At 42.8% G+C, this 14,901-nt stretch overlaps 1 protein-coding gene across 1 annotated transcript in view; it reads right to left on the bottom strand.

The window, feature by feature from the left end:
- The window catches only part of CAPZA1 (capping actin protein of muscle Z-line subunit alpha 1), a gene marked incomplete at its 5' end in the record, with an annotated part of 284,137 nt that overhangs the window by 239,981 nt on the left and 29,255 nt on the right, over nt 1–14,901 (bottom strand). Inside the window, 1 exon segment of the mRNA XM_044076941.1 lies at nt 13,827–13,890. Within this exon segment, the coding sequence (XP_043932876.1) occupies nt 13,827–13,890 (64 nt within the window).

The raw sequence follows: 14,901 nt of genomic DNA on the forward strand, positions 1-14,901 counted from the left end.
TAACTGAACTAATATACATAGAGTATTGATTCTGTTTTGAGATAAATTAGTATATTTATGCAAAAAAACTTCAAAATATTGTAAACCCTCTTTATGAGGGATGTTGGTATAGAGTCCTTCAACGTCGAGCGTAACCAAAATGCAATCATTTGTAAGATTTTTGTTAAGAAATAAATCATTTAAAAAAGTCCAGGAGTCTTTTAAATAGTAAGGTGTGGATTGAACTAAAGGATTAAGAATAGAATCCAAAAATTCAGCTATTTTTTCAGTTTTAGTTTTCTTGTTGGAGATGATATGTCTAAATGGAGGGTCAGTCGAGTTCTTGTGAATTTTAGGAATACCAAATAGTCTGCCAAGGTTAGGAGAAGGAACTGACATGAACATAAACTCATCAAAGGAAATGGCATTAGAGGAGTGTAGTTGCCTTAAAGTCTTGTCAATGTAATTAAAATGCTTGTGAACAGTTTGAATGTCAACACGTTTGAAAAAGTCATTGTTTTGTAGTGTGGACTCAATTTTCTGAATGTATAAGTCCTGTTCCATAAGAACTAAGCCATTGCCTTTGTCTGCACGCATAATACGTAAAGATTTATCTTTGGTAAACTCAGATAGACATGTTTTTTCATCCAGTGACATGTTGAACCATTTGTTTTGGTTTTTACTGGAATGAAGATTCCTCAAGTCCCTTTCACATACTTTTAAAAAGGTCATAATGGAGGTGTTCAAGGTAGGATTGTACAAGCTTTTAGGTTTGAGACAGGGGATATTATCTGAAATTAGGGAGTCAGATGAAGAAGTATCAGTATCAGTGTCAGAATTATTGAGATTTTCTGAAATGTTGATATGTGAGGGAGGGTCAGAATGAATTACACACAAATTAAGTTTCCTAGCATAAAGTTTAAGTTCTAATAGTAAATCTGGTAAATGTGCACGCTGAGAAGGAATGAAATTGAAGCCTTTGTGTAATGTTTGTAACTGTTGTTCAGAAAACAAGCGAGTTGTAAGATTAAAAATATCTGTTTTCATATGTTGAAGAGAAAGATTTAATGCAGAAAAGGAGAAATTCTTTAAAAGAGAGTGTGGTGGGACAGAGGAAAGGGGAGGTGCAGAAAGAGAGAGAGGACCTGGTCTAAAGGAAAAAGAAGAGGGAGGTTTTAGGACCTGAGGGAGCTTCTTGTTACTATTCTTGAAGAAGGAGACCGAAGAACCAACGGTCTCTTGCTGGTGAGTGGGTTCCTTGATTTTCCCCTTCCTTTGCCTCGAAAGGGAGAGATGATAGGGGTATTGGGATGAGGAGGGGAGTGTAGAGTGGTCGAAGGAGACAAAAAATCTTTGACCTGGTGAGTGTTGACAGTGGTGTACTTGATGCATTTTCAGAAGGAGCATGTTGAAAGTGTTTTCGCTGAAAAGAATTATTTGACCCTGGTGACAAATGTTGAGTGCTGTGTTTGGTAGAAGAAGCAACATAAGCATAGGAAGGAGAAGTGCGAAGATTCCTATTGAAATTGGTGTTGTAATTGCGTGTTATGTTGCTATGGTAACTATTGTGATATGAGCGAGCAGATCTGTTGGTATTAGAACGTTTAAACTGCTGTTGAATGTCAGTTGACTTATTAAAGTTTTTCACAGGGTAAGCTGAGTTGTTGCGGTAGTGAAACAAATCTCTATCAAGTTTAGTTTTCTTCCTGGAAATAAGAGTAGATACATGTCTATCAACTCTAGAGTTAATACCACGATAAATATGTTCAAAAAAGTGAAAGTCCTTGTGTTGAAGTAACGTAGAATTCATAGATTCAATTACTTTCTTTAAATCCATAAGCCTGTTTCTGTTGTCCTCGTTAATGATAGATAACATTTTTAATCCTGTGTCATTGAACAAAGATTTGAGGGATTCGTATACTTGTAGGTTAGAGGCTGCTATGTTGGGAAACTTAACATAGCGCAACCCTTGAGGAACAATTTTAAGTGTGAGGCAGGTGTCCAAATAGAGTATATCGAATTCAATATTTTTATAGACTTTAATAAGTCTTTCTAGCTTGTATATGTCTGATTTGCATGTATTGAGGTCATGCGAGTAGAAAGGAAGTGTGCCACTTTTGACTGAAGGAAGAGATTCCAAAAATGGGTTTTCATCTGAACGTGATCCCAGCAAAGATGTAATATCACTTTTAGTATAAGGGAGAGAATTGGAATTAGCGACGTTGGTAAAAGTGTCAGTAGTAGGATTCGCGATGTTGGTAAAAGTGTCAGTAGAAGGATTAGTAACACCAGGCTCCGTGGTGCAATTTGCAGCAGTATTGTAAATGATAGCGCTGCCAGGAACCATATTGTGCGCAATGGAATTAACTGAAGAAGGAGCACAGGAGGTGCTCATATCAAGAATAAAAACTGAAGTGTCAGTATAGTGCGCAGGGTCAGAGCTTGCAGTTATAGTGTTGGTAATATCAGGGTTAGATCTGGAGGCTGGAATACCCTGACGGATAGCAGAACTTGATGATGAAGAAGGAGGATGATTCGCATCACTGAAGGTAACAGAGCCCTTGCCAACCCGATGCGTGTTAGATTCAGAAGAGTTAGCATTATTGCAAGCAGGTGATCCTTTGGTGAAAAGATGAGGCTTGGCGATGAGGGCATCCGAACCTGAGGAGGATTTTAGTGTTTTAGTGGAGTTTAACTGTAACGGAACATTCATGTTGATACCAGGAGGAAATGAAGTGATGCCAGGGCCAATAACGGGAGTAGATTTATGCACGATGGATGTAGAAATGGCATTCTTTGAAAAAACACGATCCACAGCTCTGCGTTGAAGTGAGACGTTAACAGGTGCACAGTCAGTATGTCCAGTAGAGGTAGGCACAAAAGAGGTTGTGGAGGTACTGGGATTTTGAGAAGTGTGCAATTGCCCTTGAACAAAGTTGATTGAAGATCTCGATGCAGGTTCCAAAGTAACATTTTGAGAGCTAATATAATTATTGTATTTCGAAAGCGCCTCCTGCGCTTTGGATGTAGTGTTTTCTAGATTGTCAATGATGTCCGCAAATTCTTGCGGAATAGGATGTAAAGATAGGTCCAAAAGGTTAGGGCTACTGGAGCCATGATCAGTGCCTGTAGTGCCATCCATGAAATTGGAGCGCGGAAAACAGAATATAATGTAAAAACCGCTATGGAGAAGATTGATAGCAATATAAAATAAACTTCTTGTACTGAATGAACTAATAAAAAAATAAAAATAAAAATAAACGGCATAAAAGACACAGACACCAAACTGATGTGTAAGCTTTCACTCTTATTAGTTAAAAGAGCTTCATCAGACTGAACCAAGAAATAACTGTTACAATTTGAAATAAGAATGTGGAACTCAATGGGCTGGTAATAAGCAAGCCAATAAGAATGCAAACATGAGAATATTAGCATAAATTAATACATTAACAAGGATATGTAAATAGCAAAAGGAAACTCCTAAAAGTTAATGCATGAGTACTAGAAAACAAGTGTTGAAACAAATCATTTGTACCATTTAAGAGCACATTTTAAGTTAACAGCTTCATTAAGGCCAGGATAGACTTCTGAACCCAGTAATAATTGCCATTTAAGTTCTCTAAGTTCAAGAAATAAATCCCAGTCACCAAAGAAATGATCAACCTGTTCAAGAACAATAAACTGAAACTTGTTAAAATTAGAGCAATATAAACTGTGTTTGGCCAAAGCATTGTATGTATTTTTAGACCTTATAGCTGCTAGGTGTTCCTTAACTCTGTCTGAGAGTTTTCTTGACGTTTTACCAACATAAAAACAGTTGCAGGAGAGGCAAACACCAGCATAAACAACAGCTGAGGAGTGACAATTAAATTCTTTGTTAAAAACAATTTTATAGTTGCTGTGAGGAAATGTGTAATGCGTGCCTGTGTAAATGAAAGGGCAAACAACACATTTGTTACAAATAAACATGCCAGGAGAGAGTGAAGGTGAAGATGCATTAAGTACAAAGTGAGGGGGGTCTCTGTTTTCAAGACTCATACGAATGGTTTTAGTTCTTTTGTATGAGAATAATGGACAAGGTCCTATGGCAGAAAACATATGCTGGGAAATCCTTGACCGTCTGCATAGACTTTGCCTTATCCTCCATTTTTTTTTAAAACCTCTTCTGCTTTGACACCAAATAATACATCCTGCTGTAAAGGTGCATCCAATAATTTTTCTTTAACATGATCAGGAAGGGTTTGTTCTTTTAACCAAGCATGTCTACGTATGACAGAGCCAGTAACAGCTGCTCTACAGGAAGCTTCCAATGAATCAAATCCGTATTGTAAAGTATGTTTGCCCACCTGTTCAGCTGCATGCAACAGATCCTGCATTTCCTTGAATTCAGACTGTTCAGTATGTGTGCTCATTTTTTGTTTAGAGACATTAGGAATTGCTGATATTTCAGCATGTGAAACTAACAATTTAATTCTCTCATAGCCAGAGTTGCTGAGGTGTATATTTTCTTTCCCCATCTATCTAGGGCTCTGGAATCCCTTTCAGAGGGCACCGGATCTTTAGCCATAGAAGCTTTAGCTCCCTTAGGACCCTGGGAAATTGTTTCTGGGTCAGCCACAGGGCTTTTATAAAGGAATTTGTGTGAGTCAGGTATTATGTAGTATGTCTGGTTTGGCTGGAGCAGGAGGTAGAGAGTCTGGGTTTAAACTAGACTCCAAGTAAACATCATCCACAATATCTAAAACTGGAGGGATAGCAAGAGGTCTGTGCTGGGGTAGTAAAAGGAACTCTTGGAGCCTTTTCTTAGAATCAGAGTAGTCCTGGCCTTCCCAGTGGAAATGTTCCCTCATGGTATGTAAAGTTTCCCCAAAGGAGTAGTCTTCAGGGGGAGATGCTGAGGGAATACAGTATTCAGCATCAGAGTCTTCTTAAGGTGGAAAAGTGTAATCCTGTTCCTCCGAAGAATCTGAGGAAATTGAAACCTTGTCAGAGGAAGCATAATCCTCCTCCTGTCTTGGTCTTTTATCAGGAGGGGGATGGGAGCCCCTGATTAGGGTAATCAAATCTTCAGCCATCTTAAGCATCTGTTTCTTAGGAATGGGGCCTTGAACTGTAGACTGATGCACAGTCTTCTTAGGTTTTAAAGGAGTTTTAAGCTTAGCATAAGATTTAATGGTGAGTGCAGTCGGTCTGAAGACACCTTCTGCGACCGAAGGTGTTTCCACTGCACCGGGGTCTACTTCTGCTCCGGTGTCGGAAGATGGCTGCGTCGGCCTAGTAGACTCCGCTTGAGAATCTGCAGCTGTCTGGGGTTCCAGTTCTGCGGTCGTCAGGGGCTGTGTAGGCGCCTCACTGAAAACCGGAGAACCGGCGACAGGCCCAGCAGAGGCCTCAGAGTCTGGCTTGTTCCTAGGCTGCCTGTGCTTATCCCTGCGTTTTTTATGTATGCCAGTCGTCGGCTGCTCCGACGGTATGATATAATTAAATTTCCTACCAAAGTAATGTTGTGCGAAGTCAAAACGGCATTTGACAGTTCCTTTATTAAACCTAGCACAAAACAGACAACCTGTGACGTCGTGGTCTGGGCCTAGGCAAGGAATACAATAGGAATGGAAGTCCTTATGAGGTATTTGCTTCCCACAAGAAATGCAATTGTTTACTTTTTCTGACATCGGACTGAGGTAAGAAAAGGTTCCCTAATGGGGTACTTAGCTTTATTGAAAACTTCGGGCTGAAATTCGAATCGAAAATCTCAGATGTCGGCCGACCAGCACTTGCGAACTGCTTCTGCTTCGGGCACCGTGCGGCAAGAAAGACTGAAGAAAATGGCGTTGGATGCCTCTTATATACCCCTGGCGCACTGACGTCAGGGAAGAAGCGACAGCAACCGACGCCGGAACAAGACTTTGGAATTCAGGCCGACTGCGGGACTGCCTGACGGCAGGATAACCCAAGTGTGATGACTGCAGCAGGGTAACACTATGAATATCACAGTTGTGTTGATATTTGACCTACATCAGTGGGTATGTGTTAGAACTGTAAGGTGATAACTTAATTTTTTAAAAGCTCAAGTCACACCCACTGGGAGTTAAAGGTACACACTCAAAAGAGCTGTACAGGAGGGAATGAGTTGTATCTACAGTTTTTATCAGTGTGCTATATTAAACATTCACCTTTCAACTTACGTCTCAAATCTCATACACTTAGTTTTTGATGCATTTATCAGCATATTATTCTCCTGTGCCCCAATAGTAAATTTAGGCATGTCTGCAAAAGAGCATGCCTATCTGTAACACATGCAGTCAGTTTACTTTAGTCCCAAAGGTTAGCATCCCCTTCAGAAGAGATTTTAACAGGTGTTCTTAAGCCTTCGGGACTCCAGGAATTCACATATCAAAGTTCTGACAGAAAGTAGACAGTGTACTCCATATACAGGATATCTAGGTCCATCTACCTGTAGTTATGGTTTATCACTAATGATATCAAGTGGCTAGTCAGCCTCTTACTCATGCATCCAAGTGGCTGGGGAATATAAAACAGAGGAAGAATTTTGGGGTTGCAGAGTAAGGGAGCTGGTGTAGTTTGCATGATTGCATGAGAATGTTGTTTCACTTTTCCAAAACTCCAGTAGAAGGATCACTGTTGGAAAAGCAGATGTGTTTAGGTAGACGAGAACAGAACATCTGCTTTATAGATTTCACAGTTTCTGCTTATCCCCCAACTTCTTGGATGTATTGCATCAATGGTCTTCAAAATGCAGTTTTCTAAGGAGACAATGAACACTTGCAACTCTTCATTTTCAGGCAAGAAAAGTCTCTCCTCAGCCAAAAAAGGTCTCCCAAGGAGTGGCTCCATATCAGCAAGTTTTTACAGCATGCTTTCTGAAGTGTAGTGAGCTTGGACCTGCTGCAGCAAAGCAACTCTCCTAGCTTCAACCTGTACCCCCCACAACATTCCACCTTTGACTATACAAACCTTCCTGGTAAGTTAAAAATATGGGTTTGGCAAATGAGTGCACTAATATGCACGGTTACTGAAGCACCCATTTTTCCCACATCTGTCTAGAAATCTGTGTTCCTTATCATTATGGAATGTACTGTTACCTGGGATCAGTCTAGCTCTCTTGGCAGACATTAGAAACATCAAGGCCAAATCTACTACACAGTTTTTATACAGAAAATTGTGAGTTGTCTGGATCCTATCTAACTCAGCTGGATACCTTAGGAGCAGGGGATTGGGAGTCTGGCTCCAAGCTAATAACTTCAGAAACATCCAAAAGGGCCAAACCGCAGAACTTCCATGACCCTTTTCTTGGGCGAGGGGAGGCTGTACTGCAGCCTTTTGTGCTGCGAGGGGAGGCTGTACTGCAGCCTTTTGTGCCACTCACTGAAAACTATCACTTAGAAAGTACCTCTAAAGGACAAAACTTCTGGTGGAGAATGAAGGGCTATAGTGTCCTCATTATCAGAAGCATATGATAATGGAGAGAACACCTGATACCAAAGTCTAGATCCCCTCTCTCATACTACTCAGTTGCAGAAGTCTGTCTCTCTCTCTCTCTCTTACTGAAAACGTCTGCAGTTTCTGCAAAAACTTGAAGCCATGAGCAACTCAAATCATTCTCATGTGGAAGGATGGACTGGCAAGTACAGATCCATCAAGCAGCAGCTTGAGCTTAGCAGATGTCATGACGTTACAGGAAATTAAACCTTTGTTAGGGGGTTTATAGAGCCTTTTGATCCTAAGAAATGTCATCCCCTGGATTCTGATTTTCTAACTATGCAGCATCCTCCTCAACAAAAAGCAAAGGTAAATAGCCCTCCTCTTGCTTTATAGATAGCATTCTGGACTGGACATCTTCCCCAGTCAAGTCCACAGACTGTCTGGGTACAACAATATGCAGCCTCCAAAGTATTTCATTAGAGGCGTCCAGCACAGATGTCATCAAGCCCAAGGACTAGTCAACCATCATTACACCTACTATTCCTGCTTTTCTGATTTAGAGAGGATGCATGACTGTTTAGCCTCAGACACCATAACAGACTTGGGGAAGAAAGACACCACTTTCTGTTCAAGTAGATACGAGTGGCCATTTGTCTCACACTAAGGGTTTGGGGCCTGAAAGCCTGACAGTTACTGCAGTCTGATATCATCCCCAGTGAAAAGCAAAGTACTGGTCATTCCCAGCCTTAAATAAAATCTGTCTTTTTCAGCCACACTTGCCTCTCGTGTGAGTAGAGCACATACTCACCACATCCATGTAGGGAAGAAGCCACAAATTTTTATATAGACTGCAAACAGTTTAACAGATACAAGTAAATACAAACATATTTAACGAGAAACATTCTCCATCAGGGTCCTTGTCTGCACATTCGAGTCACACACTGGCTCAATGGACAAAAAAATACCTTTCGCTTGTAGTGCATTGTGCATGCAGATAATTCAGTAAGAAAGAAAGTACAGTTGTGTACACTTATCATAAATGTAGATGCAATAGTGTATTCACTGTTGCAGTCATCACATTTGGGTTATCCCTGCCAGGGTAGCCTTCAGTTGGCCCGAATTCCACAGTCTTAGTATTTCTGCGCTGGTTGCTGACTGACGTCAGGTCATCAGTAGTAAATAATATGGCAGCCTACGCCATTACATCAGTTTTTTTTTTTGCCCTGTCAGGAGTCCCCAATAGGGAGATAAGTAATTGTTGGAAGACAACCACCAGTAAAAAGTAAATACCAAATGTTCCTTGTAGGGAGAGTGAGAGAGAGACAGAGATAGAGATACAAGGGGAATGGAGGGAGGAAAACCAGGACTGCAACAGTGAATATACTCGAACATCTACATTTATGGTAAGTGTACACAACTGTACTATGTTCTTCGTGTTTCACTGCTGCAGTCAACACATTTGGGTTGATTCCCAACGCTGAAGAAAGGATGGAGGCAGTCAAGAAGACTGTGGGCTGGCTAGGATGCCATGCAGGACTGCAGTGGCAAAGCCTGCCCTGGATTTGGAGAAGATAGGCAGGTGTTAATGTTTGGTGAAGGTATGAACTGATGTCCATGTTGCAGTCTCCAGGATGTCCCTGGTGGGGACCCCTCTGAGGAAAGCTGCAGAGGTGGAGGTTGCTCTGGTAAGAATGTGTCCTGACCCCCTTGGGGGGAGGTTTCCCATGTTGCTTGTAGCAGAAATGGATGCAGTGTGCTATCCATTTGGAAATGGTTTGTTTGGATATGGCTTTGCCCTCTGCTCCTGCAGCGAAACTGACTAAATTGAACAGTATTCCTTAATGACTTAGTCCTGTCTAGACAGAATCTGAGCTGCCTGTGCACATCCAGAGAGAGCAGTATTCTTTCCCCCTTATTTTGTGCGTTAAGGAAAAAAGGTGGGCAAATTAATGGATTGGTTGAGAGCCACACTGGACACCACTTTTGGCATGAAGGATGGATTAGTCCTGAGGGGACCCTGTCAGCAGGGAAAATGATGAAGGGCTCTACAGCCATTAGTGCTTGTAGCTCGGATACTCTTCTTGCTGAAGTGATGGCCAGAAGCAAGGCTGTCTTCCCATGAGAAGAACTTTAATTCTGCTGAAGCTGCTGGTTCAAAGGGTGGCAGGGTGAGCTTTTCCAGCACAAAGTTTAGGTCCCAAGTTGGGACAGGCGCTCTTCTGGGTGGCCTTAAGCTGTTAGCCCCTCTTAGCAAATGTTTGATGACAGCGTGTCAGAAAAGAGGTGGCTCTGTGCTGAAATGAGCAGAGATAGCAGAGGCATGAATTTTAATAAAAGAAAATGACAGACACTTGTGTAGTAGATCAGCAAAGTAAATCCAGGATGAGAGGTAGGGAGGGCTGTTCTGTGCCGGCTCCCTTAGCCTGGATTCATGTGTACAACCTTTTCCATTTGTCAGCATAAGACTTTCTAGTGCTAGGGCATCTGGCCTCACATATAACATCTAGAACTTATTTGCTGAGATTGGCAGCTTGTGCAGTGGTCAGGGGTTAAGCCAGGCTGCCAAACTGAGGGTCTGCAATTGGGGATGCATGAATTCTCCTTCCCTCTGGGTCAGGAGTGTTGGGATCTGAGGGAGATGCCATGGTGGCAGAGGTGACAGGCTGCGCAGCAGTGGGTACCAGTGCTGGCATGGCCAGTTTGGGGCAATCAGGATTGTCCTTTTTCCTCCCTTATTTTAAGCAGTACCCTTGTAATGAGTGGCAGTGGGGGAAATGCATAGACCGAGAGGTTGGTCCACTGGAAGGATAGAGCATCCACTTTCCAGGCCTTGCAGTGAGGTTCCCTGGTGCAGAACTTGCTGAGATGATGGTTGGAGTGTGAAGCAAAGATGTCGACCTTCGGGATGCCTCATTTCTGAGTTACAAGGGTGAAGGTTCTTTGGTATAGCTGCCACTCATGTGGGTCCAGAAGATTTCCGCATAAGTTGTCTGCCAGAGAGTTTAGAAAGCCTGGCGGGAATTGTGCAAGCCTTCACAGAGGGTACGAGGGAGTCCCTCCCTGCTTGTTGATATACCACATCACAGTGGTGTTGTCTGTTTTCATCAGTAGAGCCCCTGGAGAGAGTAGGGGTCTGAAAGCTGTCAGTGCCCTGTAAGCACCTGCGGTCCAGGTGTGCAACCCAGGAATAATATGATGAGTCTGTGGTGAGGCTCTGGGCTTTGAGGGGTTGTGAAAAGGGTAGTCCCTTGTTGTGGTAGCATGCTGCTGGCTACCAAAGAAAATCTTTCCTTAGACAAGGTACCATTAGTATAAGGGTTTCCAGGTCTTGAAATTGTTGACACCAATGGCTTTTTAGGTACCACTGGAGTTCTCATATGCAGTCTGGCATATGGAATGAGTAGAATGCAAGAAGCCATGAACCCCAGAGCTTGCAGGATTTTCCTTGCGGATAACTGAGGTGTGGTGGCTAGTTCAGACAGGCTGTCAGGTAGGTTTGCTTTTCTGGTGTAAGGAAAGACATCTGGGAAGCTGTGTTCAGCCTTGCTCCCAGGAATACAATTTTTTGGGTGGGTACTAGTTTGGATTTCTTTTCGTTGATAGTGTACCCCAGGAAGGTCAGCAGGTCCTTTACAAAAACCAGGTGCTTGAGCAGCTTTTCCTGACTGTCTGCCCGAATTAGGCAGTCATCTAAGTATGAGTAAATTTGAATATTTTTTTGCCTGCAAAAAGCAATGGCGGGACCCAGACATTTTGTGAAAACTCTGGGAGCAGTGGATAAGCCAAAGGGAAGCACAGAGAACTGAAAGTGCAGTGACCCTGCTCTGAAACGCAGATATTTTCTGCATAATTCCCTGACTGGGATGTGTAGGTAGGCCTCTTTTAGGTCTAGGGTGGCTAACCAAGGATCCTTGGAGAGCATAGGTAGTAGCTGCTGGAGGGTGAGCATTTTGAATTTTGGTATCACCAGAAATGTGTTTAGAATGGATAGATTGAGGATGGGGTGCCAGGTGCCCTCTTTTCTGGGTACCAGGAAGAGTTTGGAATAGAAACCTTGCCTATCTGTTCTGCAGGAACGGGCTCTATTGCCCTCATGGACGGCAGGGAAAAGACTTTGTTTTGGCCTCTGCCCACTGGTTTGGGGGGAGATTTGGGAACCCTTTTTGGGTTGGTAGAGTGTGGAAAGAAAATCTGTATACCTGGGACACTATGTTGAGGACCCAGCGGTCGTTAGTAATGGTGGCCCAGGTGCTTGCGTGGAAGGAGAGTTTTCCTCCTAGGGGCAAATAAAGGTGGGCGGGGGGTGGAAGTGGAAAGTCATTGTGAGTTCTTACCATGAGGGGGTGGCTTAGCACTCCCTGGTTTTGAAGAGGAGGAACTCCATTACTTAGATCTCTGCATTCCCTGGGGCTGCCGTCTGGGTGGCCTGTTTCCCCGAGGTCTGGGCTGTGCGGACCTGGATGGGGCAGGAAAGGAGCACTGCTTGGAGGGGCAATGCCTACTGAACCTAGGTGGCTGGACCTGCAGGAAGTCCTTAACTGTCTGCATAGATTTAGCTTTTTCTTCCATCTGTTTTAAGACTTCCTCTGACTTGGTACCAAATAAGTTGTCTTTGTGCAAGGGTGCATCCAATAATTTGGATTTGACATGGTCTGGCAAGGGCTGTTCCTTAAGCCAAGCATGCCTTCTATGCACAGAACAAGTGAGTGCTGCCCTGCATGATGCTTCTAAGGCGTCAAAACCACATTGTAAGGTGTGCTTAGTTACTTGACTTCCAGAATGCATTAACTGCTGTAATTCTTTAATTTTCTGCACAAGCAGGCAAAGTTGACATTTTTTGTTTGAGGAGTTCCACAGTATGTTGCTGAAATTTAGCATATGGAACTGACAATTCAGTGCTCTAACAGCAAGAGTAGCAGAGGTGTATACTTTTTTACCCCATCTGTCTAAGGCTCAAAAATCTCTATCTGAGGGGGGGTGGGATTCTTAGCAGAAGTTACTTTAATTCCTTTAGGCCCTTAAGAAATAACCTCATGGTCAGCAGTAGGATTTTTGAAAAGAAATTTGAGAGTCGGGGCTTCCCCTGATCAGCATTATAAGGTACTCTGTCATTTTAAGCATTTGAGACTGAGGCAAGGAAGCAGATGCCTGAGATTGGGTCATCGGTTTCTTGGGTGTGGTTCGTACCCTAGGCCTTAGAAACTCGGTAGTTTTTGAAAGAATGGTAGACGCAAAATAAGTCTGTCTGTGTCGAGAAACGGTACTGCGAAGTACTTCCTTGGAAGCCAGTGCCTGCTAAGTGGCTTTGGACCCATCCAAGGTAAAGACATCCGCAGGATCCTTAGTCGATGAAGAGTCTCGCGGCATATAGGACTCCGAAAGGGTCTTGGTAGTGGCCTGAGAATCCACAGAAGCAGGCATCAGGGGCTGCAAAAGCGCCTCACTGAGGACCAAAGAACTGATGACTAGCTTAACAGAAGCGTCATCGGTAGGTTTGAACCTGTGCAGTCTTCTCCGCCTACATCCTTACATTTTTTCAGAAGCTCTGTCGTCTGATGGCTTACCAAAGCCATATTGGAATTAGAGGACTGAGAGCGAAAATATGTAGCTACAATAAGGGCCCAACAACGTACAGTTCTGTCACTGAACAGAGCACAAAAACGACAGCGGGGGACATCGTGGTCTGGGCCTAAGCAAGTGACGCAGTAAGAATGAAGAAGTCTTGGTGTGGTATTTGCTTTCCACAGGCGAGACAATTGTTAACTTTTTCTGACATCAGTTAGAGCAAGAAAAAAGGATGCCCAATGGGGTACTTAGCTTTAGAAGACTTCAACTTCAAAATGAAAAACTCAGGTAACAGCCGACCGGAACTCGTGCAAACTGCTTCTGCTTCGGGCTCCTCGGCAAGAAAGACTGATGTAATGGCGTCAGCTGCCATATTTTATACTACTGATGACCTGACATCAGTCCTGGAGCAACGGCAACCGACGCAGAAATACTAAGCCTCTGGTATTCAGGCCAACTGAGGGCTACCCTGGCAGGGATAACCCAAATGTGATGACTGCAACAGTAAAACACGAAGAACATCTTAAGATACCCTAGTGTACAGCACCTTTACACCAGGCACTTGGGAATGCCCAAAGTACAGGCAAGATTAGCCAAGCTGACGGGGAAGGCTGCTCAGCTCTGAGGTCTGGCTGGACATTGGGACCTCTACCTGTGGAAGAGTTTCCCCAAATTACAACTGCAACAGCGAAGCACAAGATAAACATACTACTACTGATGCAGTTTAATGCTCCACATTCATTAAAAAAAAAATGGATCTTGAAAAAACAATCATAATTCTAATAAACTTTAAAATTCATGTGCTTTAGTAAAAGATACCAGGAACAACTAATACTTACAGGCTCATCGTGACCTTCAAGCTTAGCTGGAGTGAATTGATCCATATTGTACTGAGCAAATGCACTGCAAAAAGAAAAGCAATACTGACTTAGGTTGACCTGAATTAGTAGCTACTAGGTGTACCAGCCATTTACAGAATGTACTTACTAAGAAAACCTTTGCTACATAAAACTAGTAGATTAAAAGCAATAATATATAGTATTGCAAGTTAGCACAGTTAAGCATTTACACCAACAGCATAATGCTACTTCATGCAAGAAATCAGTAAACAACATGTGTACGACTGCTCTTCTGGATTTCATTTGTTCAACTGTGCTTTTTAAGTATATTATTATGTAATAAGGGTATGACTGAAAAACAGCCATAGTGTCTAATTATCCTGCCAGTAAAATACATAAAAATAAGTTTTATAGTGGTACAAGTATAATTACCATAGCAACAGATCTTCCAGGGGTGGTCACTGCAGTAGTAATGCATAGTATTGGGTCATATCCTATTTACACGTTTTAATATTTTTCTACAGCAATGCTGCATTGTCTAAAAGGTTTTACCTGCCTTACGGTAATGTTCTGCAGAACCTTTGGAGGTGTATGAAGCACTATTACTGGTTACTGGCTGGGCTTGTAATTGTCTGCTGACTGAAAGCCTGGCATTTACCTACGAGTGTTTCTGAAGGAGAGACTTTAAAAGCTGCCCCACTTCAGAGGTAGGGCAGACTGGCAGTGCTGTTCTGCAGAGGATCCTGTAACGGTTCACCTCTCTTGGGTATGACAGTGCTGCTCTTGGGACCTTCAGATGTTAACGATTTACTGTTACTCCAACCTTTTTAAAGAAAAGTTAAAAAAAAATAATTCTACAAATGTAGTTGTAAAATACAACCTATGGGAAAGGATGAATACCTTTAACTAGTCTTCACTGGCAGTTCGCATGGAAACCTACCTGCTGATAGCACCCAAGAGCAGCACTTGAACATGCTCTACTGACCTCACAGAAAGCAGGGAAAGGATTTGCTTTTCAGCCTCTGCCCACTGGTTTAACGGTAGATCTGGGAACCCTTTTGGGGTTGGAAGAGTG

Source organism: Protopterus annectens, chromosome 7.part0 (genome assembly GCF_019279795.1).
Source record: "Protopterus annectens isolate FY-2018-M chromosome 7.part0, PAN1.0, whole genome shotgun sequence".
Classification (NCBI taxonomy): Eukaryota; Metazoa; Chordata; order Ceratodontiformes; family Protopteridae; genus Protopterus; species Protopterus annectens.